The sequence below is a fragment of the Pelmatolapia mariae genome, linkage group LG20 (genome assembly GCF_036321145.2).
Source record: "Pelmatolapia mariae isolate MD_Pm_ZW linkage group LG20, Pm_UMD_F_2, whole genome shotgun sequence".
In the NCBI taxonomy this organism is placed as follows: domain Eukaryota; kingdom Metazoa; phylum Chordata; class Actinopteri; order Cichliformes; family Cichlidae; genus Pelmatolapia; species Pelmatolapia mariae.
The window spans coordinates 5379575-5406668 of NC_086244.1; the positions used below are offsets into that span (position 1 = coordinate 5379575).

At 42.6% G+C, this 27094-nt stretch overlaps 1 protein-coding gene across 2 annotated transcripts; it reads left to right on the forward strand.

Annotated features, from left to right (window-relative positions):
* Nucleotides 1-1232: 1232 nt before the first annotated feature.
* On the forward strand, nucleotides 1233-26320 carry abcd1 (ATP-binding cassette, sub-family D (ALD), member 1). Of its 2 annotated transcripts, none has more exons than XM_063464487.1 (17): nucleotides 1233-1818; nucleotides 3606-3887; nucleotides 7339-7457; nucleotides 7558-7715; nucleotides 7849-8036; nucleotides 9389-9563; nucleotides 9695-9885; nucleotides 10007-10187; nucleotides 10283-10425; nucleotides 10642-10819; nucleotides 10994-11088; nucleotides 14684-14829; nucleotides 14985-15130; nucleotides 15960-16044; nucleotides 17771-17896; nucleotides 18950-19037; nucleotides 23930-26320. In XM_063464487.1, exons 2-17 carry the CDS (start codon nucleotides 3759-3761, stop codon nucleotides 24050-24052), a joined length of 2271 nt encoding a protein of 756 aa, XP_063320557.1. In that variant the 5' UTR covers nucleotides 1233-1818; nucleotides 3606-3758; the 3' UTR covers nucleotides 24053-26320. The 2 variants fall into 2 exon arrangements, with proteins under 2 accessions (XP_063320557.1, XP_063320558.1); XM_063464488.1 differs by having other exon boundaries at nucleotides 1233-1738.
* Nucleotides 26321-27094: the final 774 nt, after the last annotated feature.

Here is a 27094-nt window from a genome sequence, read left to right on the forward strand (position 1 = left end):
ATGATTATCTTTAAATAATGATCTGGCACCAGCAACCATGCCATGTACAAAGTCACTTCAGCCATCTTTCTTCCCTGTTCTGATGCTCTGTTCAAACTTCAGCAGGTCGTCTTAACCACATCTGCTTACTTCAATACATTCAGCTGCTGCCATGTGATTGTCTGATCATATTTGCATAAATAACCAGCTCGACAAGTTTGCCTGACAAAGTGCTGATGTGTTTTAGTGTGCGGTCCAGCAGTATGAAGTATTTGTGACAGAATATGCAAAGCAGAAACCAAATGAGTTCATTGTTTGTTTCTAAATGAAATCTTAAACCCTTTTAACTCAAACTAAGGTCTGTTTAATACAACTAAAGAATTAGCAGAAGATTATGAGCTACCTGTAAATGAACACTCAAGTTCATTATTGCTGCTATTTGTAATCAATATATTATAAACTGTATACAAAGGATGGAAGACACCTCCATGACAAACATGTTTTTAGGTATTGCTGAATTGTGGATGTGGCGGTTGCTGTTTTTGTTATATTTGAATATAATTTTGCATGTGCATTGTTCTTATTATGATTCAGTGTATGACTGCTACTTTTGAGCAGGTCTCCTGAGAGATTTTGATCTAAATGTAAGATCCTGGTGAAACTGGGTATAAATTCATGTTCTTTCTATCAAGTAGAAGTTATTTAGAGAATTTAGGCTTTCTGACTCAAATTGTATTTTTTAAAAATGAAGAAAAACGTTTATTCCTAAAAAAGAAATGCCATTTTCCTCCATAAATTTGCAGTTCTTTCTCAGACATTTGGCATTATTCTTCTCATAAAGTTCCAATTATTGTCAGGTCTTTTCATTGTACATTTGCAAATTTATTTCTCCAAAATTTCTTTTTTCATCTTTTAGTTTATAAATTTCCCATATTTTTGTCTGAAATTTGGTAGTATTTTTTTTTACATAAATTTGTCAATTTTTGCAAGGTTTTTTATTGTTAATTTAGAAGTTAATTTTGTAAACTTTAAATAATTTTATTTGAAATGTATCACTTTAACCTCCAACCATCAGAGGTTTTATTTCATTTATTTATTAATTTTTTTTAAATATCACACCCCCTCCCCACCACCGCCCAGCTACTTATATTTTGTTCGGATAAAAGCAGAAGGAGGAGAGGGAGGTCACGTCCTCAGTATCGGAACGCGGCCCGCCCTTCAGGGCACGTTGTGTCGGTATCCGGACGCGGCCCGCTGCTCAGGTAAACAGATGCTGAACTTTTCTCTGCCTCCGCCGGTGTGACCGTCTTCACACCGGTTCAGTGTAGCAGAAGAAGTTTGTGGAGGAGTGACGGCGGGTCGTGCGCGCGTCTGTCCCGGGCGGCTGTGAAGCAGGAGGAGCGATTTAAACCGGAACTTCGTGCGCTTTTCATGTCCACATCAGAGAAACAACAAAGTTCCTGTTAGCAGTTAGCTTCAGTTAGCAACCGTGGGTCCGCTGCCGGGTCACCCAGCCCGGGGTAAAGTTCGAGTCCGGGTCGAGAGCTGCTCGGCGGGAGGGCAGGACACTCTGCGAACGGCAGTAGTGTTATAAACGAGTTTGCACGACAGCGTGCCGTTAGCCGTTTGCTACAGTCGGTGTTCACAGGAGACTTAGAAGCTAGTGGGACCGGAGCTAACACACCGGAGCTGGACTCTGTACACCGACACACCGACTGTGGATGTTCAACAGGTCACCGATTGCTGCTGCTGAACCCGGGTGAGTGTTTACCAGAGTACCCGGAACACCGACAGGACACCTGCGGGACGTTAAAGTGGAGCCGGTCCTCCTGGTCGATAGTAAGTGAGAGAGAGAGAGAGAGAGCAAGGATCTTATTATTAATGTTATATAATCTCTATACGTTTATTAACGTTATATAACAGTGTGCAGTATATCACTGCACGTTTACTGACCTTATTTAACAACATTTTGTCAGATTATTACATATATCGCAGACCTAAATTCCTTCAGTCTGTTCACAACACTTATAATACGTATAAAGTTACACTAATCAAATCAGGTTACATGGGGGGGGGGGGGTCCACCTCATTTAGTTCATGGGTCACATACAGCTCAGTGTGGGCCAATGAAAGCATTGCGTAATAATCTTTGGGTTATTCCGTGTCAAACCAGTAAAAGCTGAAAATACCTCCACGTGATCCCCCCAGAATCAGCTGATTTCTTTAATATAATAACTTTAGCGTTTCTAATGAAGTAATGGAAATTTTTACCTTCATATTATGGCTGTTCTCAGAGTTAGAGACCCCCAAGCAAGAACACATTTGAGCCCTTTTAACTTAATAAAATCCCAGGACTGAAAACACATGTGAGCTCTGTTTAAACTGCACATGAATCAGGTTTAGATCCACTGCAGGTGTGACAGTCTACAGCCAACATTTCATTTTATTTAGATTTATTTTTCTATAATTAATTTTAAGCTTTAATATCATGAGATAAAACATAGATTCAGCAGTGAAAATGCACTAATTTAATGTGTATAACATGTTTTATCTGTGTGCTTATAAGTCACTGGAGAAAATTGGGAAAAGTACTTTGAGTTACCTTTCAGGGCTCAAGGGTCAGAGGACCACGTGGGACAGGTGGCTGGACAAACAGGTTACAGCATATGAAAGGTCTTTCCACGTTTTGATAGCAGGGTCGTCCTCTGGCTGATATTCCTTCTGCGTCAGAATAATTTTATGTTTTTAACAGAGCGTAAATGTGTTTTGTAGCTGGGGATGTTTAACATGGATATCCTTTTAAGGTATAAAAGAAGACATAACAAACCGCCTGCGTTATCTCAAGAAAGTAAGAGCAGTTGAAACAGCTTGTCTCGAGCTGACATTACATGTGTTTCACAGATTTAAGTGGCTCTTTAAAAGCTCAGGTGGAGTTATTTAGGTCTAAGTAACAATTTTATTTGATGTTTTTATAGAACAACAGATTACTTTATTAAGAAGATTAAATTATTGAAGACTTTTCTGCAATTTTCTCACCTTGCAGAGTCATCCAGGGTGTCGGATCAGACCCTCTGGCAGGCTGGGCTGCATGCTTGACACCCCTGCATTACACACTGACACACACGGGTGTAGATAATATAGAAAGGGGCACATTAATGTGGGGGTCCTGGAGGAAATTGTGAGAGTCAGGCCCTTAATTTCCTGAATTCTGCTGAATGGGTCATGCACCAGATTGTACTGCTAATGTCTTTATTTATGGGTGAAATCAAAGAGCTCTCCCAGTTAAGACTGGTTGGTCTGACTCCACCAGAGCAGTGGTTTAGTCTCAGACAAAGCAAGAAATGTTGATCAGTCATTACAATAAAAAACAAATGCACATGTCTTTGCTTTTTTTAATATAATAAAAATTGATTGATGACTACTTTTTTCACTACATGATTGTGAGCATGGAGCCGTGCGATCCTATCACTCATTCACAGCCACATGTTTTTTGGGTTTTTTTTGGAGGGCCTTGTTGGGGCCCCGTGCAGCTGTTTGCTTACTCTGCAGTGTTACGGAGTGCATGAACTGTCTAACAGTTACAGCTGGACTGAGGTGTAATCTAAAACCTGATCCTGTCTGTGCAGGTGGTGGCTCACGCTCTGAGGTCAGCATGACGTTTCCTTGACAAACCCGCATCAGTTCACAGTGGACCCGTCTGGGATCAGGTTCGGTTTGACCTTAGGTGACACGCTGCGATTTCTGGACACCAATTGGTCGTTTGTCGGCTACCTGTCAGCATGCAGCTGACCTATGAGAAGCTGCCTGCTCAGCTGAGGCGGAGCTCCAGACTCAGGAAATTGACGGCCATCCTGCTCACGGCATATGCCGTCAAAAAGCTGTCTCCATTTGTGTGGAGGAGGCTGCAGGTACGCACACACCTGTACACACAAAGGTCATTATTGTTGAATGAAACATTAAAACTAGGTGTGAAAAAAAACCCATTTTAGTCACCAGAAATAAAAAAATTAATTATACCTTAATCATGAGAAATTGTTGCGTAGCTAAACTAAAGATTTACAGTCAAAGTAAAAGCCCCAGCTTCAGGTTGCAGATTCTCTTTGATGTTTATCGTAGCACTAAAAAAGATTTATGACGCAATAAATCACGGAGTCACTAACAACAGTTTTCTTCCCTTCTGGCAACTTTTCTCACACACAAGCTCTTAATCAGGCTCAGTCACTCACATTGGAGCTGTTGTGTTGCTGAGCGAGGCACGGCTCCTCCCTTCTCCTCTGCTTTCCAAAGGTCTAACCTGTCACTGTGGTTAGCTTTGGACCCGTAGCAATGCACTGACATGGATATCTGCTAATTACTGCTAAGTAGTAACAGATCAATAAAACTCTAGACAGTCACAAACATCTTGGATGGTCTGTAAATCACAGCAGGACATTATTATTATTTCATTAAAAATGCTTTGAGAGGCACAAAGACTACAAACATGGTGGAGAGGTCCAGTTTAATGAGTGAGCCTGGCAGACAACGATCAGCTGCAGGTGCATGACAATCAAAGTGGCCACACCCCTAATGTTAACCTCATACTGCTATACAAATTTCACCCACTGAACAGTTCTTATGGTGGGGCACATTTTACATTACAGTGGGTTTCTGCTGTAACGTTGTACATTTTAACATAGGAGACAATGGGGATTGACTCCCTTTTGGAGTTTGCCTCAGGCGTTTGTTAGAGGAAAGGCAGTGTCAGCTTCATGTTTCAGCCCCGGAGGTTTTTACTCCTACTCTGCCCTCCACCTGGACTTATAGGTGTTTCTTCAGTTTGTGGGTCAACTTATAGCTGTGACATTTGTTCATACTGGTTTAATCAATGCTTTTTTCACTCATATTGGCAGTAGCCAATTAGTAAAGTGAAGTATATAAAATATTTTCTTTAATAGACCCTGTGCACGAGAAAATGCTAACTTCCTGTTTTAAGACCGGATGTAGGGTTGTACATTTCCGTTAGCTTTATTTTGCAGTCAATTGCTACTGCGAAGATGGACTCCAGAATCATGTCCAAAACACGAAAACAGAAAGATCGCGTTAAGTTACAAAGAGCAGAGGTGGGAACACTCACCACTGCTGTGTCATAAAAAAATCAAATGGTCAATTTTGACGTTTGAAGCGTGTAGATCGATCGGTTGTTTACGTCACGCAACACAAGCAGAACTGCATTACAGAATGAGAAGACACATCGGCCACATTCAGAAGCACATCTTCTTCATCATTTATTTATATAGCACTTTAAAAACACACCTGGTAGACCAAAGTGCTGTACAATACAAATATGCATATAGTAATAATATAGCAGAAACCAGACATAGCAATAAAATAAATAATAATAATAATAATAAAAAATGTCAGTTACCCACAGAGTTAAAAGCCAGGGAATAAAAATAGGGTTTTAATAAAGACTTAAAAACTGGCACTGATGTAGCCTGTCTAATATGGAGAGGAAGGTTATTCCAAAGCATCGGCGCTGCAACAGAGAACGCTCGGTCTCCTCTAAGTCTCAGCCGTGACTTTGGGACCGAAAGCAGCAACAGCTCAGCTGACCGAAGGGAACGAGTGGGGACGTGGGGCTTCAACAAGTCAGACAAATAAACACGTGCCAGACTATTTAGAGATTTAAAAAACAATAAAAGGACTTTAAAACGGATTCTAAATTCAATTGGAAGCCAGTGTAGAGAGGCCAAAATCGGAGTGATGTGATCAAATTTCCTTCTCCCAGTTAAAAATCGTACCGCAGCACATCTCTGTATACTGACAGTTCTTATGATTTAAACAGGCAAATGTTCAGCATTCAAACTACAGGCGAACAATAGTCAAATGTTTCCCCCGTTATGTTGATATCAGCTAGTCAAGAACACACCTACACAGCATGTCAACAAACCATGAAAAAAGCCACAACAAAATAAATGAATCATTGCTGGTAAGGATTTCTATACATTAGTATTTACGAAGGGTATGTTGTGACTTCAAAATTACAGTGGTCCCTCACTATAATGCGGTTCACCTTTCGCAGCTGCGCTGTTTCGCGGATTTTCTTAGTGCAAGTTTGCATGCATCATTGTGTTCTGCGTCCTGATCGGCTGCAGACCACTGTCGATCTCCTCCATGCCGTCTCTCCTGTACAGTACAGAATCGCTACATCGATCGCTGATTCATTAATGATTCATTGATGTTGAATTATCTCGCAGCTGCTCTATTCCCATGTTCTGGACCTGAAAACAGGGTTTGATCTTTGGTTTTATTCTATAATACTGGACTTATTTTTCTACAAAGGTTTGAACTTTGAGAGTTTAAACAAGAGAGAAAAGTGTGAAAATGTTCATGCCTGTCTGAGAAAAGTGTATAAAGTGTGTAGTGAGGGGCTTTACAGTCATAAAACATCTATAATAATTGTTAAAAATAAAGTTGGCTACTTTGCGGATTTCACCCGCTTGTTATTTTTAGAACATAACACCCGCGAGAAATATAAAATTTGAATCCTTTTTCTCTTTTGCTCAGAGGGGCGTGGGAAAAATATCGACAAGTCGACGAACATCATCTACAGATATATTCGGTAAATGCCCAAGACATCTTGAGAAATGTAAATCGCCGCTTGATCCGTCCATTTGGTTGACTTGTTTTGGAAAAACCGACCGTAAACAAGGAGCGAAAATCACACTGGAAACGAAGCGCTCTACAGGAGTTTCCCCACCGGAAGTAGCATATGCTAAGGTGCACAGAGTCTATTGTATATTTTCGGTAGACAGGGAAAATTCTTATTCTCAGGGAACGCCTTTCCTGATGCAACCTCGAAGGGATTTTTATCTCCTCCTGATCTCGAGCCTCTCACACGTTAGGCACATGTGTAAACCACCACACTGTGGAGCCACTGGAGATACTGTGCCATTCTTGATAGTGAAATGTATTTTAATTTAACTGTGGTCGGTGTCGTGACAGCCCTAACAAAAGATTCCTTTAGTTTAAGTCTTTGTTTAGCAAGCAGAATACAGGGAAGCATTAGTTCATGTGTTTGCTGAGGCTGGGATGTCTACGTGAAGGTGAGTCTGCCTACTTTTCTGTTTGGATTATTTGTTCTGAACTTCCTAAATACACAGACAAATCCTCCCCAGGATTATCAAAAGAACATTCACAAAAACACTGAAACTAGTAAAAACTAAACTAAAAATGAGATAAAAAAACAAAAAAACAAAACTGAAACCAGTAAACATATTCTGGACGCTGACTCAGAATAAACTGACCTGAAAACAGAACTGCACAAACCTGTTCACACCTGTACAAACAGCGCAGGTGACTGTGGGTTTGTCTTTGCAGAGGAAAGCAGCAGGTAAACAGCTGGGTGTATCTGATCCATCAGTGGGTGCAGTGAGCTCTGCTGATGATGGCGGAGAGCAGAACAAGAAAGAGAAGAAGCAGAAGAAGAGTGACAGCAGGTGTGTTTTTAAAACGGCAGAGGGTTTGCTCGCCTGTCTGGCTGCTCCGGGCCTTCAGGGTCGAGCTCAGGATGAACTTCTCATGTGTTTCTGTCCTCAGGTCTCCGTCGGTCAACAGGGACTTTTTCCTCAGACTTTCCCGGCTGCTGAAGCTCTTGTTTCCACGGTTACTTTGTCCAGAGATCGCCCTGCTCGCCTTACACTCTCTCACCCTGATGTCCCGGACCTTCCTGTCGATTTACGTCGCGTCTCTGGATGGTCTGTCTCCTTGTTTGTCTATAAAGTCATTAGTTATCCATCGCTATTATTGATCATATTTTTAGGATAAATGGTGATGTAGTTAGTTTGGGATCATCACTAATCAGCAGTATTGATCTGCTGTGTGTGTCAGGTGTGATAGTGCGGTGTATTGTTCAGAAGGATCCTCAGGCCTTCGTGCTTCAGCTCTCCAAGTGGCTCCTTGTTGCAGTTCCTGCAACTTTCATAAACAGCGCCATCAGATTCCTGGAGGGTCAGCTGAGCCTCAGCTTCAGGACCCGATTGGTTAACCATTCCTACCAGCTGTATTTCACCAATCAGGTAACACAAACACACACAAATAAACAGCTACGACAGGTGTGTTATCAGGACTAATGTCTGATTTTTACACTTCACTGGTTCAAGCACAGATGGACGGGGACAGTCTCGAGAGACCTCGAGCCTAAAAACTAGCACTGAATGACTGATCACCTCCATCAGGCTGTCACACAGCATTTCATTAAACCAGAAACTAAATCACTGAAGCACAAGTCCATCATACATCCATCACTGAAACCACAAATAGAAGTTTACAAACAAAAAACACAGACAGATCTAGAGCTCAGTTAAGATGAAGTGAAGTGGAGACGTGGAATCGTGAACTCCGCATCCTCTGAGCTGAAAATGGACATCCAGTTTGATATCAGTTAGAGTGCATGGGTAAGTTGGTGGTCTGTAAAAGCACTATTAAAGCTGAGTGATATGTGAAGATTATAAGGCAGCATGTGCTACCATCCAAACCTCCTTTTTGTATTTTTTCAGGCGAGACAATACCAATACGTATTCTGCACATATCCCATTAGCATGGCTCCGTAAACGAGTCTGTACCTTTGAGAACTGGGAGAAAACTGAGCTGTTGAGCAGCTGAAAACATGTAGCATTAAGCAGAATCGGGGAAACATTTGGCTTTGGAACAGCAGCAGCTCGACTCCTCGGTTCCCAAACACTTAATGAGTGTTGTTAAAAGCAGACGCAGTGAGAAACCTTCCCCTGTTGCTAACATCAAAGGAAAAAAAAGAAAGAATGGAAGTATTTCTCCTGTTTCAGGATCTGGGATTTTGTCTTTGTGCTACTTTTAATTAAATGTGACTTAGATTATCTGCAAATCTTCACATTTTCTTTGGAACTAGTTTGTGAACTGAACAGCTGTCAGGCACATTTTTCACACCTTTCTGCTGCCAAGTTCATGAACAAGACAGTCCGCAGAGCCCAGCAGGCCACGATTTCCTTACTTGGACAGCAGGGAGAAGCTCTATTTATGTTACCCTTAAGGAAGGTTAGCAGGGACAGCTGCAGCGCTGCCTCACCGAACAGCTGGTGGCTCAACTAGGTACTGCAGCAAATCTCCAGAACGTTTTCTGACAGTGAATGACATTTATCTTCCACCTTATCCGTTATCAATCAGTTACAAGCTAATCTTTGACCCATTATTATAACCCATTATTATAGTTGCATGTGTCCCACTTGAGGATGATCTTTGTGTCCTTTTTGTTATCTTTTGTTATCTCATCCACCGTGTTTTATCAGTCCCCATCCTGACGGAGTGTTCTGAAGTTTTTATGTTCTGATCATTAGTCTGACGCTTATTTTTGACCTATTTATACTCTGATTGGTGAACTTGTTGATCTCTGCAGACTTACTACAGAGTCAGCAACATGGACGGGCGTCTGTCCAATCCCGATCAGTCCCTCACTGAGGACATCGTCATGTTTTCGGCCTCCATCGCTCACCTCTACTCCAACCTGACCAAACCCATCCTGGACGTGATCGTCACCTGCTACACGCTGATACGCACCGCCCACTCCAAAGGTTGCTTATGTTAGCGCCAAATGATTTCACGCATGATGTGAACACATTGGTGTGTTGCTTGTAATTAATCCTTATTTTTGACTGAGGCTGAGGTTGTTCTAGCAGCGTGTCTGCGTTACATGTTTCTGCAGGAGCAAACACAACATGGCCGTCGGTCATCGCCGGCCTGGTCGTAGCACTCACGGCTAAAGTCCTGCGCTCCTGTTCGCCTCGATTCGGGAAGCTTGTGGCCGAGGAGGCGAAGAGGAAAGGAGACTTGCGTTACATGCACTCACGAATCATCACCAACTCAGAGGAAATTGCCTTCTACGGAGGACACAAGGTAAAGAAAACACTGATGTTTTAAGAAGTGATCAGTTTTGATGACAGGTAGGAGATTTTCACCATCGCTGTTAAACTTTGTGGATGGAGATCGCCATGCCTGCGGTGTGTTTGATTTGTAGGTGGAGCTGGCCCAGCTGCGGAGGAGCTACACATCTCTGTCCTCTCAGATCCATCAGATCCTGCTGAAGCGCCTCTGGTACATCATGCTGGAGCAGTTCCTCATGAAGTACGTGTGGAGCGCCTCCGGCCTGGTGATGGTCGCCGTGCCCATCATCACCGCCACTGGATACTCTGAACACGGTAAACGCAAACCTGTTGTCGGTGTACAGTATCACAGGGAGTCTGGTGCGAGTATGGCGTTCAGCTGCTTCACCTTTGACCTGTCATGTGCTCAGACTCGGAGGAGGTGAAGCAGGCTGCCATGGTGATGAAGGAGGAGGAGCTTGTGAGTGAACGGACGCAGGCCTTCACCACGGCCAGGAACCTCCTGAACGCTGCAGCCGATGCCGTGGAGAGAATCATGAGCTCCTACAAGGAGGTATGCACGCCGTGCTTCCTCCTCTTTTTCACCTCCTCTGATTCTCTGGCTGATGGTTAACAGAGGAGTATTTGAAGAAGGCAGCTGTTGGAGGGAGACTATCACTTCCTTTCTTCTGCTCGTCTTCCTCCAGTCTTTATCTTGTGTTTCCTCCCTTTCTCCTTCATGCCATGTTGATGTTTAAATGATGCACACTGACAACTGACTGCTGTGCAGGTGACGGAGCTGGCAGGTTACACTGCTCGAGTCTCTGAGATGTTCGATGTGTTTGAAGATGTGAATCAGGGGATCTACCGCCGCTCCGCAGACAGAGAGAAGGAGGAGTTAACAGCTGAAGGAGGAGGAGGAGCAGTTCAACACGGGCAGAGAGTCTGTGGTCCGCTACAGATCAGAGGTGAGTCTTGTATCATGTAACACCTCTGCAGCACTTTACTCCCAAACTCTTAGCTGGGTTATCTTTGGTCCTGTGTCATTTGTCGCTTCAGTCACCAAAGGGCAAAACCCCGCCCACACACAAACTCCAAACAGGAAGTTGAGACAGCTGTTTTGTCTGTTGTGTTGTGTGCAGGTCAGGTGATCAGTGTGGAAAAGGGGATTCGCTGCGAGAACCTGCCAATCATCACGCCTACCGGAGATGTAGTAGTGTCCTGTCTGAATATCCAGGTAACACACACACACACACACACACACACACCAAAGGCCTGTACTTTGAACCAGCTTTGAGCTTATCCAGGTGACTTCAGGGTTATCCCTGATATTTTGGTACTATGAAGGTGGTTCACTTGTTAGTGGGGTACATCGCCATGGTAACCTATCCTGCCAACCTGTTTTATCTTGTTTTGTTTTTCAACCTTTTGTGTGCAAACAATTTTACAATAATGTTGTTGTTCTGTAAGCATAACCAAACAAATTGAGACACTTATTTGTACTTGTGGCCTTCATATCGACTGCAGGTCGACTAAGCCAAGGCTAAAATGTATTAAATACAGTAGCTCGCACCTAGATCAGGAAACCCTGGTTTCCGAGTTAATTACTTTGTGTGACCGCTTATCCAGACTGCCAGTGTTAGCATGAGTGAGTCCAAATAATGCAAAGATATCCTGGGTATGTTGAACTTTCTTTGTAGCAGAGGACGTTGCTGTGGGGCTTTCCTTTTATTTATTTTTAATTTAATGTCTGTTACGATCCGAACCATGAATCCTCAGTGTGGTCAGTGTCGCCTCAGTGTGCAGCTAACATTTGTGGCCACATGGTGGCACTGCTGCAGTCCAGTCCTTATTTGGATTAAGCACAAAACCATCACAGATTTAAAGGGAGTCAACTGTACATGCTCGCTTTACAGACACACAAATGTATTTTTACTTTCTGCACATAATAATAATAATAATAGTAATAATACTACTACTAATGATAATAATTTCTTGGCACATTTGAAAGCCCTTAAAAACAATGTCACCTTACAACACAAAACTAAAAGGAACAGTAATAAAAAGGATTTAAAATCCTGGAATAATATGATTGTGAATGATATGAAACTAGATGGTTGAAGCTGACATGCTGATGAAAACAGATCGATTCTGAGCTGTGATTTGTCAGAGAGTCTTTCTAACGAAGGTGAAGTGTTGATAGGTTTCAAAGATGAGGTGCGGCACAGCTGAAGTCCTCCGGCACCCCTGGTGTTAAGTCTGAAGTGAGGAGCAGTCAGGAGAAGCTGAACATAGGGCACGAGAAGAGGTGTAATGATGGAGGTCTGACAGATATGGGAGTGACGAGCCACTGAGAGCAGAATCCTGCACTGAATATGCTTCTTCCTAGCTCTTCTCTTACAGATGGGACGAGAAGAAACAGTTACATAATCAGTTTTCTCAGTATAGTCAAAACATAATTGAGCAAAAATGAAAAAGAATAAACAACAAACACGGCATTCATCTAATTCTGTGTAAACATATTTGTACTTGTAACTTTCAGTCTGGCTGATCCGCCGATGCTTTCTTGATTAAGTGTTTTTCCTCTGAAGCATCCCCTGCAGCCTCCGTGTTTAACGCCACAGCGCTGTGAACTGTGGGTAATTTCCCTCAGGCAAAGTCTGCAGCAATTACAGAAAAGCATGAATAAAGGGCTCAAAATTTCTACCAAAGAGCCGTCCTGCAGCCTGTTTGACAGTGGGCGTCAGACACCGAACCCTCGCTGCCTTTGCGGGAGCAAGCCTCAAAGACTGTGAGTCTGTGGACATTGGGATTGGGCTCATTCTTTCCATATGCGCCTGGGGTCAGAGGTCATCGCTCATTAGCATGTGCCGAAACAGTGAGAGAGTGTGTTACTTTGTGTGTTTGTGCGTGCTCGCGGCATAGAATGAGGTTCCTGTGTTCAGCACAAGAGGATGAGAGAAGAAGAAGCAGCAGAGATGGAAACAGAGGGGAAGAAGAGGAACATTGATGGACACAGAAACTCCTCTCTGTTGTCTGGTTCTTGACCTTTGACCTCTCTGCTCTCACAGCCTGTGCTTTGATTGGTCTCTTCTTTCAGTGTGTTGTTGTGAGGGGGGACCTCCGAGATTCAGTCACATGTTTACAGGCATCATGGGGGCCTGCTCAGGGAACGAATTCAGCATCAGCATGCTTAGGATAGATTTGAGCTTTTTTTGGCTTAGCTAAACCCAACAAACACAACCACACTAAGCTAAGGACAGACGTAGCATAAAACAACAGCGAACTAAACAAATGTAAGGGATTTAAAAATATAATCTAGGCTAAAAGAAAGACAGCTGCTGTAGCCAGAGCCAAGAATTAAAGCTGGTAAAAGATCCAGACTGTATGGTTAATAATGCAGTATGTATTTGCCCCAGGTGGGTCCTTGGGTATTTTTACTGAACTGAAATAAACTTTACATGTTTGTAGATTTGTATTTTATATTAACAATCTAAACTACCACAATAATACTTAACCAAAGCTTAAACATTTACGCTGTGGAGCAGAAGCAGAACAAAAGCACGACATCGAATTGCAAAGTTATCAGAATTGTGCTTCAGTGCAGTGCTTGAATAAACATAATTACATGTTTTGAAGTGTCAGGAGGCTACTGCACACCCTTGCTTTAGACGCACCCGTGCCATCTGCAGGTTTGCAGAAGGGGGGGGGGTTCTCCTACAAGCTTACGAGAATCTGCCAAATTTGAAGATAATAGCAAACCAAGCTCGCATGCTTCTCATATTAGGCAAAAGCTTGTTGTACAGGTGGTTTGTACACCTGGTGTTTGTACCCACAAAGGCTTTGATTGCAGTTACAGTAATGGCCATAATTGTTGTCAACAAAGGATTATCTTCACAGTCCCGACTCTTTGTTGTCTGCTGCCCGCATTTCACCAAGAGAGAAGAGAAGCTACAGCTTCACTGTTAATTATACACACGAGGACACGTTATCAGCCTTTATGTGGGGAACAGATCGAGATCACACGGGATACGTTTTGTAATACTTTTTATTTTAATATGTGGGGGTTGGGCACTATGATAAAAGACAGTCGGTGAAAAAAAACAGGTTTCTTTGCAGGTGTCTGTGGTACTTTCAGCCGTAGCTCAGCACTACATAAATAAGGAGTCTGTGCTGTTGAGTAGTTGTGCTGTAGGAGGTAATTAGTTAGGTAGTTAATCAGTAAATAATACAACAAAAACAAAGAAAAAATTATGACTTTTAAAACCCTGCCTCATCTTTAAGACAAGGTCGATCTGACTGTATTTACCACCATAGTCTGCTAAATGAATCTGTTGCTGTTGCTAACAGGCTTATTAGCCGTAGCCTCGTTCTTTCAGCTGCAGCCTGGTGGTGTTAAACAGTGTGGAGAACAAGTAAAAAACAAATAATAACTAAATACAAGCCAGTGAGAAGGATTATTTACAAGTTTAGTGCCAACAAGTGCAAGGTTTTAGTGCTTTAATTAGTATCTGGAGTACACAGCTACAGAAAACAATGAGAACTTGTATTTTCCATTCATGCTCAACAGCCTTTAGATGCTCTCTGCAGACATTCATCTGTTGAGCTGTTTTCTCAGAGCAGATCAAACTATGTTTTCATGGCTGTGCGGGCCTGGCTTGCCTCAGTAAACCCCTTTGTCATATTTAAAACCCGGGTGTAATCTCACATCTTTAACTCCTAAATCATGCTTTGCAGTACAGGCTTCTGTGCACATATGTTCTGTAAAGACTTGGAGAAACCTTTCCAGAACCGAGTCCAATCCTGTGGATTTGTCTCTCTGTGTGTCTCAGGTGGAAGATGGGATGAACGTGCTGATCACCGGTCCAAACGGCTGTGGGAAGAGTTCCCTGTTCAGGATCCTCAGTGGGCTGTGGCCTGTTTATGGAGGAGTCCTGTACCGACCGGAGCCAGAGCACATGTTCTATATCCCACAGAGGTAACACTACTACTACTACTACTACTACCAAATTCAGTTCAGCACTTTATATTTATATGGTTCCAATTACCACCAACAACCATTTTTTGGTGTTTTACAAAGTTAAGGCCCTAGATTCACAGCAGTTGTGGTTTCCTGTTCCGTGTGGTTTACAGGCCTTACATGTCAGAGGGGACCCTCAGAGACCAGGTGATCTATCCGGACTCAGTGGAGGAGATGGTTCAGAGAGGAGTCACAGATTCAGACCTGGAGGAGATCCTTCGCACCGTCCACCTGCGCTACATCATGGACCGAGAGGGAGGTCAGTCCGAGTGCGTGTTTAGCTGTGCTCTGCGCTTTGTTTGGAGTAAACAGGCAGAAAAACCTCCACAGCAACTCAGACTCAACTACACAAACAAACATAGAAGACGGGAAACTCGTGAGGCAGATTATGAGGCGGTGATTGAACCAAGAATTAATTATGAGGAGTCATTTCATATCTAATGGTGCCTCGACCTCATTTCATTTCATAGGACTCCTTAATTTTGAGAACCGCTCTATCACAAACATTCATACCGGTTTGAATGCTCAAATCAAATTCTGCTAAATATTTAATCAGTGCCCCGTCCCCAGCCTGCCGTGAAGGGTGCTCGACTGTTTGACTGACACTTGCAGTCAGTTTGAGAGCTCGCAGCAGCTGCAGGATGATGCCAGGATGTGTCAGGTGGCAGGATTCAGGAAAGACTGGCTCACCTGTCACCAGTATTAAATATGAAAATACAGAGAGAGCTTTTCACTTCACCTGAATCAAGTTAATGAATGAACATATTTATCATTAGTTGTAAAAAAAAAAGTGTAGAAAAACGTATAAAATGATGTCTTAGAGAGTGGGAATCAATCAGTTTGATTGCTATAAACATGTAAATACTGAATTAGTAGTGTTACACGTACACTTGAGCCACATCATGTGTACATCAGCGCTACCAGAAGACTGTGTGGGGGGGAAATTTTACACATTTCCCTCTGGACTCGGATTCATAAAGCGTCAGTCTGCAGGTTCATGGACACACGCAATTGTAAATTAACTGGGATAATCTGTACCTGTTGTAATGCAGTGCTGCTGTGGTGACACCTGTGTATGTGCTTCTCAGGTTGGGAGTCGGTCAATGACTGGAAAGATGTTCTGTCTGGAGGAGAGAAGCAGCGGATGGGGATGGCTCGGATGTTCTACCACCGGTAAGGTCTCACTCTTTAATGAGCGAAGGATGCTCACAGCATCTGGCTGTCCTCGGGCTGGACTTTGGACAGAGACATCATGAAAAAGCGATGAGGTGCTCAAAGAGTTCTGAACAGAAATCTGAAGGAAGCGTTTTTAAGGGTAAAGGTGGTAAACCTGCCCTCTGCCTCCACAGAGCCAGTCAACAGCTGAACCGAGAAACATGCTAACTGAGGTGGTGTTGCAGTAGAGGTTTACTGCTGTGTAGTAGCTGTTATTATAGGTGATATGTAGGTGAGTGTAGGCTTACTTTGTCTATAATGTAAACTGTTGTGTTTCTTGGCTCAGGGTGGGAGGATCTGAGACGTTGCTTGTGTTGGTACTTTGAACTGAGCCCCTATAGAAACTGTAATGTGTTAACTTTGCATATGAAATCAGATTTGACTCATGATGATTCTGTATGTTTCAACGGGGTCCTGGTGACCATTGAGATTAAAGTTAACGGCTCTCTCCCTGTTCAGTTAGATAGCTGCTTTAAAATAACCACCCCAGTAACGCCCACATTGGACACGCTCCCTTCGAGCAGACTCTAAACGCTGGGCGTGCTCGGGTTGAGCTTCAGCGTAGCTCTCGCTAACTCGTAGCCCTGCCTCTTCGTAAGCTCTGGCTCTCTCTCTCAGTTTCACCTGGAAAAGTTTTTTTTGTTTTTAACATATAGTTTTTGTGCTTTTAGCTTTTATTGCATTAGGATCGCTCATGATTGGCCTCAGTATTAGCATTATGGCCTATTCATTATCAGGTCAACCCGGTGAGTTAAATTGGCACCCCCATGACCTGGTAATGTTTAGGACTGTGACCGCTGCCGTGTTTATTTTACACACCTCAGCACTTTTAAACCAACATGTTTCCGTTTTCCATCAGAGTGAAACATCCCTGCAGCTGGTTCAGATGCAGTCAGCGCAGGCGTCAGGCCTGTTTCTGTTTATTCTGTCAGATTATGCTCCGCTATTAAAATAATGGTTTCATCTGCTGCCACCTTTATGATGACTAACATGCTGTAAGTGGCATGTTTATGAGCCGTGAACAGATTTCGCACCAGTTCAGACAGCTGACGACAAAAAGATTAAAAAACATGTTTTTTTTCCTTCTTGTGTTTATTTTTTCCCAGACAAGAATAACAAATATTAAAGGACAGTTTAGCCCCAAATCTGTACAAATTCTGCAGTGAAAGGTCAAGTTTGCATTTAGCAATTATTTCCTTTCTGCCAAACTTCCAGCTGTATCACAGAAAAGCAAGTGTCTGTCTACCCAAGATGAGACGGCGTGACACATGAAACTTACACAAAATTAGTAACCAGGTCATCATTCCTGGAAAGAGACACTTTCAATAAGTTTTTTAAATGTGTTTTTTGGTGTTTCCATGAGGAAAGTGCAATTTAAACGTCTGCATGTTGTGTTGCTGAGATATAAACTGAAGTTTAAATGGGACTGTACTTTAGCGTACTGCTAAATGTGTGTTTACGTTTGTAGAGAATTCATGTTATTTTCATGCCGACTTTTTTTGGTGGCTAGAAAAACTCAGAACGTAGAAATAATAGAAGCTGCCTTTTGAGAAAGCCGTTTCAGACAGACCTTGCAAATCATACAGATGCTCAGCGTGACAGTGACTCTGTGTGCGCCCATAGTCACCCTGTCTTCTCTCGCTCTTTTCCTCTCTTTGTGTGTTTGTGAATGTCTCTCGCCCAGCCCAAGGTACGCTCTGCTGGACGAGTGTACGAGCGCTGTGAGCATCGACGTGGAGGGAGGAATTTTCCAGGCTGCGAAGGATGCTGGGATCGCGCTGCTGTCAATCACTCACAGGCCTTCCCTGTGGTCAGTACACACACACACACACACACACACACACACACACACACACACACACACAGAGTCACCAGAGCAGCTGTTTTAACAGGAAATAATAAATCTTTTAGATCTGTTGATTATTTTTTTATTTTAGTTTTCACTGCTCAGCCGTAAAAGGGAAATCGGTTAAATTGATATCATAGGTGACAAGTTAGAATCTCAGTGACCTTGACCTCAAGGTCAGAGGTCAAGTTTTCCGAAAATCTTGAAGGAGGAAGGATTTTGAAATTGATACCACTAGTAATCTGCTAGGAGGCTGAGGGGTACTGCTGCTAGTACTAAAAGTAAAAAGGTGTCATTGGTCATGTGGGTAGCTTCCAGTATCATGTGAGTCCAAAGACAACAGTTACACTGTGAGTGCTCATGAAAAAGAGGGCAACTCTTAAAATGTGGCTGGATGTTTTTTATTGCAGTCTGTAAAATATCATATCTGTGACCGGTCTTACATTTTGAGAGTGTGTTATAACTGAGACGTCACCGATTACACATTTATTTGAATTTTGTGGATTATTTCTCATGTCTTGCATTCAAGACGCAAAAGAAACAAGCATGGTGTCAAAATGAAAGTGTGGTATTCTAAAAGATCAGATGCCAGCTGAGTCTGTCATCTCTGCTGCTTCTGTGTCATCAGGTTAAGTTTTGTGGGTTAAATTTGCACAATTTCTAAACAACAATGACATTCAAACACTTTTCAAGGTGATGTTTCCTGACTTGGAACATGTAAATGCTTTCATTTAATATGTTTTTGTCTTTAAGTCTTTACAAAGTCTTTAAATGTCATAAATAAAGTTTTACACAGCGTGCAGCAAAACTGAAATCCACAGACTAGTGAAACTCGAGATGCCGAAACTGCAGATAAAACTACCTGACTCATGTGACTCTTACTCAGTTTGACTCAAAGATCAGGAGTGAACTCAGGTTTTATTTAATTTTATTTTCAGCCTGCAGGGGGCAGCATAGCTCTGAGCTGCTGCCGGCTGCCACACCCTCCAACTAATCTTCTCCTTCTCTGTCTCACAGGAAGTACCACTCTCACCTGCTGCAGTTCGATGGAGAAGGAGGGTGGAGGTTTGAACCTCTGGATGCCTCCACGCGCCTCTCCCTGCAGGTCTGTGTGTGTTTAATTCGAGCTCTATGATTGGTCCCCGGCAGCAGGTGTTTTATTTGAGTGTGTGCTGCTGTGAGACCGTGTCATGTTAGAAACAAAAAAGGTGTGCGTGGTTTGTTTGGAGGGTCCAGCCCCCAGGTGGCTCTTGTTCAGGTCTGTTTGTAAAACTTATACTTAAACTTAGCTGTAAGACATAAAATCCCTGGCTTAAATGTGCTTATTATTGATCCATAATTGTTAAAACAGCTTAAAGTGAATGCAGCTGTCTCTGATTTTCCTTCAATAATACAGCACAGATCAGGATTTAGTCAGGAATGGCTGTGGAACAAAAGAGAAAAGCATCTCAAAGTGCTGTCATCAGTCTCTTACAAAAATGCCAGAAAAGCTGTGATTACTTCTTTCTAATGCGACGCCGCATTATGCTTTTACTTCAGCACACCTGCATGTGGAAAATAACTTGTCAGATCTTTAATTTATGCTGGATTACCACGCTTGGACCCTAGAGCTACACAAATAACATTGCTGCACATTTAGGCTGGGTGACGACACGGCGACATGCCAAGAGTGCTTTTATTAAAAGACTGATCAATATGAAATGCACATATATGATTTCATAGTGCACATTAAAAAAACTGTTGGTTTCAGAAGTTTAAAACAAATGACAGCTACACAGGACAAACATGTTTGACGTTCTGATCTGGGGTGCTACCTGCAGAAACTCACCTGTGCAGTGCTGTGGACACGGTCATTAGCAACACTGATTTTAGCCAATCAGATGCTCTCTCTCACAAGCAGATGAAGCCATTAAACTCCACTGAACTGTTAGTTATTTGTGTTCATTTGGATCCAAACTAAAGTGTTAAAACTCAAAAGTCTCAGAGTACGAACAGCAGCTCTCATCTTCTGTTAGCTAAAAAGCAGAATTTAGCATTTGTCGATTGTTGCCACACACACAGTTTTAATATTTAACGTGTGTGTTCAAACTCTGGACTTGTTGGTGTTGCTGTGAGAGTGGGCACGGGAAGGTACGCTGACCCCGAACCACCGAAAAAGCTTTTATACGCAACAGGATGGGAGGGGACGACAATCAGTGTTCAGCAGAGACAAAATGTATAACATGAAGAGTCTGGAAGATAACAGTGGGTGACGAGATCAAAGGCTAAAACATACACAGGTAAAACAAAGGTGATCAAACGCACCACGGAGTCGCCAACTGCCTTCCGCTTACAGGGATTAAACAGCGAGTCGGTCTCAATATTCTTCATCATTCGGCCGGTGCTGCATCTCCCTCCGTGATGAAGGAGACCTTTGAGTCCGAGCTTGAGGCGTACAATGTAAAACATTCAGCAAAAAAATTTAACATTAAAATTATTTTGTCATATTCAACGTGTCCTTTGAGAAGCTCTATAGGAGGCGTAGTATCCCAAACTTCACCAGCACGAAAATCACTTTGCATAGAGTCAAGATTATGTCAAAGTAACTTTATAAATAGCTGTTCATACATATAAAAGTCATCTCGAGTGACCCCTGTAATCCCAGCTCCCCGCTCTGTATGTAAATCGGTGTCGGTTGTGTTTGCAGAGGCCAGAGGACCGCACAGGTTCAGGTTTGGAAACCCACATTTATCTGCAACCACAGAGCTCAAAACACAGAGGCTACACGGTCACTTCATCTTTACTCATAACTGGACTTTTTATTTTATTAGCCATTTGCAAGCTGAATTCTAATAACAGCTCACTGCTTAATACATACAGAACGGCAAGGCTGCTCTGCTCACTGGGTCATGAATTCCTTTAATTAAACTGAATCTCAGAGGTATCTAACTTATTTTTACATTGAGATCACTTATTGCAGCTTTATGGGCTCATTGGACTCTAACAGCTTCTCCTAATGTGACAGAAAGTGGAGAAACATGAAGGATCATGATTAGTGATGCCCCGTTGTTAGACAGTTTCCTCTTATACGTGGGATCTAAACGGTTCTCCCTTCGTTATGCAGGGTTATCAGAGGTCATTATCATTTGCAGACTTTAAGCTTTTACACACAGTTCAGTCGTTTCTGATATTTTGTTGATAACTTTAGTTCATTTTGGGATGTTTTTTACTGCTTTTAAAGACAGAAATGTACCAAAAGCATCTCCAAGTTTGGCAGAAATATCTCTAAACCCTGCCACGTGTCCAACATCATGTGGATGATTTGTTTCTGAAAGATTGCGTCTTGTTATCGGGGTTCAGAGTGCACTGTGGCTTTGCAAACTCCTCGGCAGAGTTTCATTGAAATGCTTCCCTTTCTCTCAGTTTCGTGGTCACATGATGGGATTTGTTAGGTGAAAGGTTGAGTTGATGGCATTCACAATAAAAAGAAAAACTAGGCCTGCTGATAGCTTTATAGAAATTTATATGGTTCAGATTTTTAGATTATAATTATTTCACACAGGGGAGGGGCTTTGGTGCCATACTTAGGGCTGTCACTGGAACACCCACACACAGCTCAATACCGCGCGCGAACAGAAACCTAAACTCTTTGCAGGAGTTAAACAAGCTCAGCGTCCTGACTGTGAGCCTTTAGCAGCTGCTGGATCAGTTCTGTCAGTGCGTTCCTGTTTCGTACCCGCAGGACGACCCCCCGGCGTCACTTACGGGGCGTTCAGCATCTGTAACTCCGTGAAAGCGATGTTCACATCCTGCTGTGATCATCCCGCTGCGCCGAGGAGAGAGAGCGGAGCTGATCACTGAACCCTCCTGACTCGTAAACACGCTAAAATTACCGCGACCCCTCTGACTGCTGCCTTTGCGCATGCAGCGGTTACTGTGGTAACCATCAGCACCACAACAACACGCCTGCGGCACATGATGTGTGAGCGAGTGAGGTCAAAGCGCGGAAGCAGCGAGGAGAGTGAGAGCAGCCAGTCAGCTGGCTCCTCTCTGTCATGTGACGGATCATTAGTGGCTGCAGTTTATCATTAGCCTTCAGATTTGAAGGTAGAGTTTATTAATCCAGAGCATGAAGTGTTTATTAACCTGCTCAGCTTCACCTGAAACAGTGAAAACAGGTTTCAGCAGGAGAAGCTGCTGTGGGAAGAACACACAGATCTTACTCTGCGGGAAGTCTAACAGACTTCACCTCCTCAGGGGTCGATCCCAACACCTCAGCAGTGATGATGATGCTCAGCCTGCAGCTTCACAGAGAAAACTATAATAAGGACAATCAGACAAAGATACATATATTTAACACACAAACACAGCAGCAGGATTCAAGCACATCATCGTACACTTAATCTGCGATTAAACACAGTATCTAATTATAGGATTGACTGGTGCACAAACAGGTCTCTTGTTCTTCAGTGCACGTTGGTGACTTTGTTTATTTTACCCTCACTTATGTGAGGAGCTCGGGTGAAGTACTGACTTCAGTAACTCAAGTCATTACCGTTTAGAGCGGCTAAAATATGCAAAAATATTGATATTAAGCACCAGCACATCAGCGGTCATGTCACACGAGGATCCATGCAATGATTTAGCATCGCGCGTCGTGTTTGCTGCCAAATACAAAAGGAAATAAAGGCTCGGCGTATACACATTACACTGATTGAACTGCAGAAATAACAAAAAAGCAATCTGTGTACTCGTCCCCACGGACTAAGGCGTTCCAGGATAACAGATGGCCTATCGTTACATCCCGGTATTTATGGGAAAATACCTGCTGGATAGTTGTATTATTGATACCAGGTGAAGGATCTGATACAGTCTCCTCTGGTGTGATTCTGGTAATTTCTGTAAGAGTATTACTTTCACTGCACTCACTAAAAACGCCGCGTTGGTGTTCACGCCCAAGATACTCAGCAGCAGTAGCAGAGCTGTGTGATTAGAGTCCTTAAGAACGTATCGATCGTGTCTGAGCTGACCCTAAGCAGCCTGGTGAGGTCCCAGCCGGGTGTATTGATAAAGGCCCGAGGATGCAAACATTGTTAATGAACTCTTGTGTCAGAAAAGTTCACTGTGACCAAAGTGGAGGTAAAAATTGGACCACTTACCGTTTCACTCTGTGCATTATGCTACGTTCACATTACAGATGTCAATGTAATGTACGTGCCATTATTTACAATTTTATTTCTGCATTTTTTTCTCCTGTTCTGGAAGAGAATGGATCAGCTCGAGGAGAGAAATCCAACCATGAGCTCGTGTTTTGGCTGTGAAAGTGTAGAGAGACACAGGCACACGAGAAACAAGTATAAACAACAGCGTGAGCTACATGTGTAGTCTAGATTAAACGCAGAGCTATAAATCACACATCAGCTGGCTCCCAGCCACATAGAAATGCGGGTGGCAGTACACATTTGTAGTAACGCTTCCTCGTGTTTCTTTGTTTTGATAAATTTAGTATTTAGTGAGTAACTATGACAGTCTTGAGCTTCTTCACAAGGCTCCATTGCATCATAACAGCGCTAAAAAGTTGTGGTATGTTAACATGAAGTTGTGATGGATCATGCAGTGTCGAGTGTCAGGCTTCAGTTTGTAGCGTCATATTTTCGTCTTCCATTGACTTGCAGTCAGTTGTTTCTTTGCCTGTAGAGTAAACATTAATGACTATTGTTTAGCTGGGGTATCAATCAGAAACAGGCGGCCACATTAAGGAAGCAAACACGCAATAACCAAAGTTATTATAATTCTAGTAGATGCTGTTTGTAGTAATGGTGGATAAAGTTGCTGAATCAGGAAACAGCTTTCAGGTACAAGTACAGACACCGGCGGATTTAAGAGTGACAGGAAGCTTAGAGAAAACAAACAAGTGCAATACCTGTAACAACAATATTCACAGAAAATTAAACATAATATATTCATTGTATTTCTATGTGTCTGTGTTTGTGGTTTCTGTGATGTGCTGTGTCTCAGGAGGAGAAGCATCGTTTGGAGAACCAGCTGCTGGGAATTCCTAAGATGCAGCAGAGACTTTCAGAGCTGTGTGTCCTGTTGGGGGAGGCCGAAGGGGAGAAAGAAGAGAAGCTAGCCTCCTGAGATTACACACTGATGGAAGAATGATGATTTTATTTACTGGTTAGCGTTGAGAGAAACGCACACACACGTTTGTATTCCTTCCTTGTAGGGCCCCGCGTTGACTTGGTGTAACTCCTGTAATGTGCACTGGACACAAAGTCCCCAGAGAGCGGAAGTGACCGCACATGTTATAAATACCCTTATGATGTACAAATGCCTTTGTAAAGCATAATTATCCCCAAAGTGTCCTCAAACTGCAGAAATGTCCTCATAATTCACAAATGTCCTGATTGTGAAGATATGTCCTTACAATTCAGAAGTGTCCTCAAAGTAAAAAAAAAATATCCTCAGAATTAAAAGTAGCCTAAAATTACCTCAAAATGTCGACGTCTCACCAGAGTTCAGAAATGTCCTCATAATACAGAGATGTAAATGCTCTGAGAAAGCACAAGTGCCCTCATAATGTAGAAATCCCAGTATAGTTCAAAGTGTTCCAAAATGTCCTCATAATTCAGAACTGTCCTCGTATTACAGAAATTCCATCACAGTGCATGGAAACCTTTTGCTATGCAGAAATGTCCTCATATTGCAGTGTGCCTTATGGATGGGCCACACAAAGATGGACAAACATGCGCGCACACACACACACACACACACGCTGAGCAGGTAAATCGTATGACTGAAGTGAGTTTTAACTGTGAGTTTTTTTAGATTTTATCTCATGAGCACTGCCGGGGTGCTGTCAGAGCTGCTGTTTCTCGAAGACGCCCATGATCAGTTGGCTTTTTTGTTCCGAAGCACTTCCTGTCCTGATTGATTATCTCGCTTATTTTAAATGGCTCGTTTCTACTGTTATGTAACCTTGTTTACATACATTAGTTGGCTGGAATAAAAGAGCACCTAGAGTTTTTATTCAATTCAGCTTTATTTACAATAAGAAATCGCAACAGCAGTCACATTAGAGCGCTTTGCATTGTGAGGCTATGAGAGGTTGGCTGTCTGCCTGAAGTGGTCCAGGTGAGGTGAGGGGAGGTTTTTTCTGCTGATAGCTCAAGTATTCTTGTATAGAAACAGCAGGTTTTTATACAATTTGATAAATGGTCTTGATCACCTGGTAGCCTGTGTTAGGAAAAATATGCATTCCTCGACCAGTTTGCCAGTATGGTAGTTGTGTAGTTGTGCTGCATCAAAAACTTAGTGATTGCTTTGGTCGCTGCCAGATTGCTGCAGTTGCTGGTGGTTTGCATAGAAGATGCCGTTTTGTGTGCAAACACTCGCTAAACACTGAGTGGAGGTGAAATGCAACTCGGAGACAGAGACCAATTTGCCTTCAAAGTAAAAGTTGTGCCTTATCGGTGAAACAAATGTTTCAAAATGTGCAACTTTTACTTTGAAGGTGAGCAGTCTATGTTAGTGAGTAGTTGGTGAGTGTTTGCAGACAGGTTGCCATCTTCCATGCAAACTGCATCCGTCTGTCGCAGTCTGCTAGTGACCAAAGAAATCTCAGAGAGGTTTTTGGTGCAGCACTGTATACATTTTTTAAACCAGTTTCATTTAGATACTACAAGCAACCACTCGCCAAACAGTTTGGGCCAAGTAAGCTGCTTTTGCAAACAGACTTTTAATTTGAAAGGTGAGGATCAGTTTATCAACATATGCCATTGACCTCTTTTCCACCAACTGGTCCTAAAACCCCCCACAAAAAACCAGAAAAACAAATAGCACCAGTATAGCTCCAGAAAAATAAGAGTTCCACTGGGGGAACCACTGATGTCAGAGGCTCTGGGCGGGGCTACACTGGATAATATCTACCTTTTAAACCTGTGAAATTTGTGCTGGTTCTCCAAAGATAGGACTGGCACAGTGTTGGTGGGAAAAGGCTTCCCGTAAACACTGATCTGACAGCAGCCGTCAGCTGACTGAGAACAAAGACAGGAGCAGCAGATTTGACAGAAAAGGATCAGCTGATTCACATGACTGCTAAGCAGTCACGTGACAGCTGCATCCATTTATATATATTTTTAATTGTGCCATATTTAATCCTTTCCCGCGTGTACAAATAAAAACTATATTATATACACAATCAGTAATATAAACAGCAGCTTCACTGATCAACAACAGAATAATCTGCTGCTGCAGTTTGAATAATGAAACTTTATTTAGAGAAATGTAAAGTACATGTTACAGTGCAATCAGAATGAAGAAGAGGAGGGTGATGAAGATCCAATTATAACGATGCTGTATGATGTCATGATGATGATGTCTGGATGTTTATTAAAAATAAATAAATAAAAAGTTTACTAATGCGTTTTGTTTGTTGTTGTTTTTTCCTCTGATCAGGTGACCAACAAACAGGATAATAAATTATTTCCTCTTAAGTGCGCAAAATATCGATTGATCACTGAAGCTGAAGCTCAGCTAACACTGACCTTAACACCACAGCCTGTCCAATGTTACTGCAGACTTTTTCACAGTATTACAAACTTAAGATTTAAGTTTGTAATCAGATCAAATCAAATCAGATCAAATTGAATTTGCTGAGCAGTCCTACCTTTGAAAATAATCTTCATCTTTCTTACAAATGTCTCCATGTCTGAGTCTGACGCACGTTAACAAACGTTATTTTTTGCGCTGGCTACCTTCTGATTACCACGGGCGCAATGAAGTTACATCTGCACCTTGACCGCATCACAGGGATGAGGACTAGAAAAGGTGCTGAAGGTGTATCCTGTTCGTAGGATGTCATTAGTTTCTGATTACTGAGCGAGTATGTGCATGCCGTCGCTGGAAACGATGCCGGGCTTATTTAAAAGGAACTCATTCAACAGAAATACGCACTAACATGCCTGTGAGACTCAACTGCGTTCCGGACCTTTAACCCCTGCCAGCCCGTGGTTTAAAAGCGCTCCTATCTCTGCCCAGTTTCACCAGTTTAATCCCTGTTGGCTTTTCAAATTAAGAGTTTGGCTAATAAAACACGTACTCCACTGTGGTTTAGTAAACTGTACTGGTGGTTTACGGAGACTGGAAACCACACGACTCTTTAAATAAACGTCACACGGG

Coding starts and splice junctions, on each gene's coding strand:
- abcd1 (XM_063464487.1), top strand. CDS start 3,759: ATGCAGCTGACCTATGAGAAGCTGCCTGCTCAGCTGAGGCGGAGCTCC. Junction 9,564..9,694: donor ACGCACCGCCCACTCCAAAG/GTTGCTTATGTT, acceptor ATGTTTCTGCAG/GAGCAAACACAACATGGCCG. Junction 10,188..10,282: donor CACTGGATACTCTGAACACG/GTAAACGCAAAC, acceptor TCATGTGCTCAG/ACTCGGAGGAGGTGAAGCAG.